The 6,542-nt window shown below is 44.3% G+C and overlaps 1 protein-coding gene across 1 annotated transcript; it reads right to left on the bottom strand. All coding sequences in view use genetic code 11, as the record gives it.

Annotated features, from left to right (window-relative positions):
• Nucleotides 1-3,552: 3,552 nt before the first annotated feature.
• Nucleotides 3,553-6,079, bottom strand: EGR_00277 (Cyclin-I; the record flags this gene model as incomplete). The annotated part of the gene is made up of 6 exons (XM_024489526.1): nucleotides 3,553-3,667; nucleotides 4,920-5,095; nucleotides 5,168-5,572; nucleotides 5,643-5,858; nucleotides 5,894-5,980; nucleotides 6,011-6,079. 6 exons carry the CDS (start codon nucleotides 6,077-6,079, stop codon nucleotides 3,553-3,555), a joined length of 1,068 nt encoding a protein of 355 aa, XP_024356204.1.
• Between the last annotated feature and the right edge of the window lie 463 nt (nucleotides 6,080-6,542).

Raw genomic sequence — 6,542 nt, 5'->3', positions numbered from 1 at the left:
AAGCCAAAATATTCATTCACGTGGTCAGTGGTAATGAGCCATCCAGGATTCTCCTTCCTAAAATCACACTATTCATATGCAGCTGTTTAATGTTAATATAATGGTTCCACCTTAAGTGTGGCACATTTCAACAGAACATCTATTAATGTTACCCACTTTCTCATAGGCGTAATTGTGAAATCGGGCAATACCAACACACTAATGGATTTCGAACTGAAATATGTTCTTTTGCGCTTATAGGATCCACTCGACTGCATTCGGGCAATTGTGGATGACTCACCTAAGTACCAGTTGGCCACCTGGCTACCGCCTTTTTTGTCACTACGGCAAGGGTCCGACGCACCGGGTGAAGACCGTCTCAACTCCTGCACTCCATCACCTAATTACGTCTTGGTATTATGCAATTTTTAAATAATCGGGGACCAATCTGGAAGTTCTTTATTTGCGAATCTGCGATCCAAGAATTTCAGGCACGGCAGCTTAGCAGGGGCCAACGGGCCGTGACACTTTGCTTAACACTGCCATTGGTAACCCTATAGTAACCCTCATGCTCACACCAGTAGTTCAAATAGTGAGGTTTTCGCAATTGATCGCACATTGTTAAGTGCTGCGGTAGATACTAAATGACCGTCTGGCGAATGACTACTCAACTTCTTTCCACTTTATGCACCTTTCCCATGTGAATTTCCCCGTTTTGGTCATTGTCGTTTGACAAATAATTTCCTTTTCCGAAATAGCGTAAGCTTGTGGTAAGGCCATTACAATTGCTTCATTTAAAAACGAAAACAAACTTACAAGTGTCATGGAAAACCGAAACTATGCCATTTCCTAAAGACCCACGTATTCCTACTCCATTAATCTAACTTAAGGCATTGTAAAGTTAGAGGCGTAACTATTTTTTTGACTTAATTGTATGTGTGAGTACTGCGGCTTTCGGGTCTCCTGCGGTTTGGCCATGACGCTGATGTTACGTGTCTTCTGAAGCCGCTGTGCTCTAATAACAAAACTATTTCGCGGCACCTACAGAAGTGTAGCTGATGTTCACAGGTAAAAGTAGATTTGCGTAGAGACCTGTACTATCCTTTTCCAATTTTCCTTGCCGCAAACTGAATTACTGTGAGCAAACGTGGTGGAAAGGCAAATGCAACAAGTTGTACATAGTTCTTCGTAAATGCGGGTCAGTAGGATCCACATCACCACAATATTCGCGCTTGTACCTGGTGAGGCAACATCAAAACAGTCCATCAAATGGGCTGCATCATCTGACCTGAAGCCCCGTGACAGCCGGTCCAGTTACCAACACCGCAGTGGAGTTGGGACCACTTGTGCCCCGTAGATGCTAGGTCTTGCTTATCCTACTTACTGCCGTTTTCCTACTTTAAAATTGCCATCCCTAATGCACCTCAGCGTTTCGCTTTCGGTACTTAAATGCATTCCCCTCGGCAGTTGCCTACTTACAGACTCCCCAATCGTAGTATTTTTCTGAACAAAGGATACGCGCCACCTAACAGATACTTGAATGAGTCAGGTATCCCCACAAAGAACTTGTAACTATTGTGGGGAATTAATTAAAAATTGAAAGATACTTTCGCCCTCGTAAAATTTAAGATATTCTTATCACATGACGTGACGCCGGCAGTACTTGGCGAAGTGGATGGGTCACTCACAGAAATTATTGCTAAAAATGGTCAAGTTTTGTGGACAGGACAACGAATAAACTCAAAGTAACGGCACCTACTTCAAACACTCTTCTCAGACCTTCACCCTGTTTTCCCACAAGGCCCTACGTAATCTGCAATTTCCTCTGAGTCTATAACAAGTTTCACTACTTTGATGGGTTACAAAATGGTAATCTTGGTCACAAAAGATGTAGTTCCGATTTACACGTTCCGGTATCTGAAGTATAGATCCGTCCGGTATTACTTTGATTATATTTAGTCCGTTCTTTCCAGGTAATCATCACCTCACCCGTGCATTTGGTCAAATAAAATGGAAAGTTCATATGGACATCCAGATTGAAGTGCTCCAGTGTGATTTTGGGTACACTTAACCACACCTGTGCTTTCAAAAACCATGCTCTGAGGTGCTACTTGGGTGTGTCTACCTACATTGTGATGTAGAGGGGTTACAACAACCACCGGATTCGGCCATGCTTCAAGACTCACTAATGATATCTGAAAAGGTAAATGTAACTTGACCAATTATTTTGCAAAACATTTGGGCACAGACTCACTAGTGGAACCGCATTCATAAAATGAGGACGTTTGTAAGACAATCTTGGATGCTGAATCCCAGATTAATGAAAACCATTCCCTCAAGACCTGAGTTGGGAACTTTAAGCAGATTATGTGGTTCGAGCATTTCGTACTGTGAAAAAGGGGTTGGGTAGTAGCATTCATTTTGATGAAACTGGAACTGCCTACAATATGCCAAACCCCTGACTTTAAATGCCTTCAAATGGATGAAAAAATTGGCATTGAATTTGCCTCTTCAAACTTTCCCCTATGATGTGTTTTTATTTATCACCTGAGGGTAGACGAAATAAGCAAAGCTACACAATAGAGTTCCAAAGGAAGGAAAATGGTCTCAATTTAAGCAAAGGGTACCTGCTGCAGTGGGGCACTTGCATGAATTCCAAACCGAGACACTTACAGGTTTCATCTTTTCAGATACTTGTTACCTATAAGCAATTGTTGCTTAATACAAGCAGTAGGAGCCCTCACCTCAACCCCTCGTCGTCCGAGTCAGCAAGTGGCACAAGTTGTATCGATCGCCGCGCGTCGTGGCGTGATTGTACACAATCACGCTATTGGGCTACAGTGATGACGTCATCGGGCCCGTGCACACCCCAGCCTGCTGAGAATTGATCGCCACGTTCACCCACCCGCGCCCTTCTCTCACGCGTCTACACGCCTCACTACCCGCGAAGAAAATGACTCCATCCTACCATTTCTCACCATTCTCCGAGGGTGGCTTAGATGTACAAATCTGAGAGAATCTAAAGTCGTTAATCTACCAACTGATAAAAAGAATTCACCTTCGCCGAAGCGACCTACCAAGGCTCCTGGATGGCAACCTGGTAGCATTGTGTGGAATCCACCACTTTTTTGCTATACTGTTCTAAACACCTTAACATGTTACTTATTTTCGAACCTCATTTGATGGTTCTCGATAGAGTAAAACCCTTCACTGACACCTAAACGTCTGCTTATCTGAACGTCGTTTTCTTCTCATGATTTTTGACACAGAAAAGAGCACGTCTTTATTTACGCAATCTTCACATGCGATGTCATGCGCATGCTCCCCGAGTGACAGATGAAGGGAGATTTACCGCCATTCAGCTGGGCGTGTCTGCATGACAGAACGATTGAGGGTTTAAGACCCATTTCGACAGGAATAATACGAATAAAGAGAACCTCCTTCGGCATCATTTTCTGCACATGATAAGGATTTTGGATCAAAGGGTCACGATTTCATCATCGCGACTGTATTCGAACCCGCTTGATTATGAGCAGCATAAAGGAATGTTCGAAACGCTTAATTCCCAATTTCCTATTCATGATTGATAGTTGAGATGAAAAGCGTCAAAATCATCACGTCCGGTTTACCGTTCGTTCGCATATGGATACCAACACTGAGGAAGTCCTCCAAATTAAAACCATCGTGCCTGAAACAAAAGAAGTGGGATGCACACTAATTAACTCTAGCATGGCTTGCAGATCACTGCTATCTGAAAGCACACAAGACCCAACTGTCCTCTGGCCATCCTAAGGCACCTTGTAGAGTCAGAATTGACCACTCACTTATTTATATCAAATTTTACTGAAATTAACAGGATAAGTGTTACAATCGTCCCTTCTGGTCTATGCACCAGGAAACATTAAAGCGTATCCTGCCGCGCAGCCGCAAAACCTGATCCTAAAATTAGGGGCTCCACACAAACCCCGGCCTACCGCTACGGCACTACTTCGACCCAAAATATGGGGAGCCCACTAGCCTCAACTATGGTGCCCGCGGCAGCCGTGCTCGCCAGCTGTTCCTAAAGACCTCGCTGCGCGGGATACACGCCCCAACTATTCGCCAGCAAGCGTACAAATTCGACGACTGAACACAGACAAGCACCAACCATACAACCGTGGACGCCATATGACATGTTCAAAGCCCAGCAAACCGCAGAAGGAAAGAGACTGGAGAAAAGTCAATGCTCTATTGCACCTATTTGAAAGACAATATTTTGAGTCGGCAACATCCAAATTTAAAAGCAACAACTGATATTAAATAAAAGACTCTAATGTAAATGCAAATTGACAGTACGCATGTGCCCGACTTCCCGGGTAACAACATAAAGTGGCTTGGACGGCGGAAGGTAGTAAGGGAGAAGGCTGAAAACGCCACCTTTGCGCCAATGACAAACACAGATAGCGTCTTACTGGTCCATTATTTTTGTACATTTTCATAAAATTAATGATTGGGAGGAGCAAGTTGCATGTCGGGAGGGAAAACGAGGGATGAAAACAGGGGTGGCGCCTTGAATGTTGTGCATGAGAATAGCAAAATAACCGGAGATATTACTACAAAGGTGACTGTACAATCACGTTTTTTTAGCCAAGGACAGCTAGATCTCGAATAAACGTTGTAGTCAGGCATCAGATACCCTGTGAGCATAAAGGCTGCCTTGATTTTCACATTTTCTTCCCATAGGAGGCCTCAATAATCAGAATAGAAGGCTGATAAAGTTTGAAAATTGAAATGGGGTTAGACTGACTGATTTGCGCAATAGGTATCAGGTATCACCAGACTTGGTCACCTAAAGATTAAAACAACTCCAACTAACCCTCACCGACCCGCCAAACAACATACAGAAGACTAAATGTAGCAGTCGTACTCACCATGCCTAAGCTTCATCCTCCTCTGTCCACTCCGAGATTGTTTTTAGTGATGGTGGTGCAGACCCAGAGAGATTCAGACGGGTGCGTCTAGACAGATTCCATACCACTTCTGCAGCAGAAACTGGGGACCTCGTTGGCGAGTAACTTTTGAGAGTCCCGTTCTCAAAAAGGGTTCGAGAACACGCCTCCACGTCGGCCCAATTCACCTATTGCACAAAAGCAGCTTTACCAACCATTCGACGCGGATAGGACGCAAACGTTGACAGAACCTTACTCACCTTGCCGAGGTTTGCCATTGTGAACAAATCGCGCAGGTCGATGCTCTGAAGAGATTTATAAGCCGAAGACTCAGAGTCATTCACACAAACCGGCGGGACGTTCTGTTTGTAGGACAGCAACAGAGCCAGAGCCAAACAGGAAGGACGAAAGAGAGCCGAATTCGTCGCGCACAGCGCATTCTCGACCTGTCGAACGAGAAAAGTAGGAAGGTCGACGCATTTGAGACCTGTATCACTCATAAATGCGGAAAGAAAGTCGAGGGTAGTGGCAGACGTCGCACCAACGGCCGTCACCGTTGATGTACCAAGTTTTGTTAAAACAATGTCCACCATCCTGACCAAGTCGGCGACAGACCCGCCACAACGAGTAAGGCGTACGAGACTGTCAACAGTTGGGCGGGGTTGCTAAAGGACGAAAATACCCTCATTAGTTGTTTGACGCCTGTTGATAAACTGTACCAAGTACAATACATACTTTGCCGGTCTCAAATTTCGATGCGATGTAGTAGCAGGCCGTTGCAACGCACATCATGTACTTCGGCTTAACTTTCACACGAGTAATAAAAGTATCAACGAGACAGACAGCCTTGCAGAAAATGACAGGAGACAAATCGTAATAGGCGCGATGAAGTGATAAAAGGCGCGTCAAAGACTCGTCTCGCATTGATGCATCCACCTTATCTTCAGATAACTAGTGATCCTAATGAGTCCACAAAAGTAACTTACAGAATCAACACCAAAGAGAGGAGAAATGTTGGGGTAGAACTGATGCTCCAGCGGTAATAGATGTGCCGAGGCATAGTTGGGAAAAGCCTAAGAAAATAAATAGAAGCACGCAAATACCGGAAGAGAAGTCTGAGGACAGAGCGTCGGAAAATTTGGATTGCATAGAGGCCTTATGCCATACGGCATAGGCTCGTCTTCACAAGGGTAGCAATCTCGGTTATTCAAACCCCATTCTTGGAAACCATGGATCGTCGTTGGAGGAAAAATTGACATTGAAATACTAGACGGGAAGTGACTCCTACTAACAGTAGCCAGCATCACAAACCGCACAACGTCGCCAGGAGGGCAAGATATGCGCGTTGGCGACCCAAGTTGGTGACATATATAGTAAGCAAAACCCAATCAGCGACTAGTAAATTTCAATAGTTTATTGGTCAGTAAAATTGCTACTTTCTACGGTTAAACAAATCTTTAATCGGTGGCTGTACAACAAACAAAATTGGTGCATTTTACTGCGTATCTAATTTAAAAGGAAAATGCATTAAGTAGAAGGTGCACAGTTGTAAATGAATTAATAGTTGCAATTTTATGTTTTAACCTCCATTACGTAGCCCCACGGCTTCAAGGTCAACCCCACGCACCTGTCTTC

The sequence above is a fragment of the Echinococcus granulosus genome, assembly GCF_000524195.1.
Source record: "Echinococcus granulosus chromosome Unknown EG_S00001, whole genome shotgun sequence".
Taxonomy (NCBI): Eukaryota; Metazoa; Platyhelminthes; class Cestoda; order Cyclophyllidea; family Taeniidae; genus Echinococcus; species Echinococcus granulosus.
The sequence above is the reverse complement of the archived record's forward strand: the minus strand, read 5'-3'. Positions and strand labels throughout refer to the sequence as shown.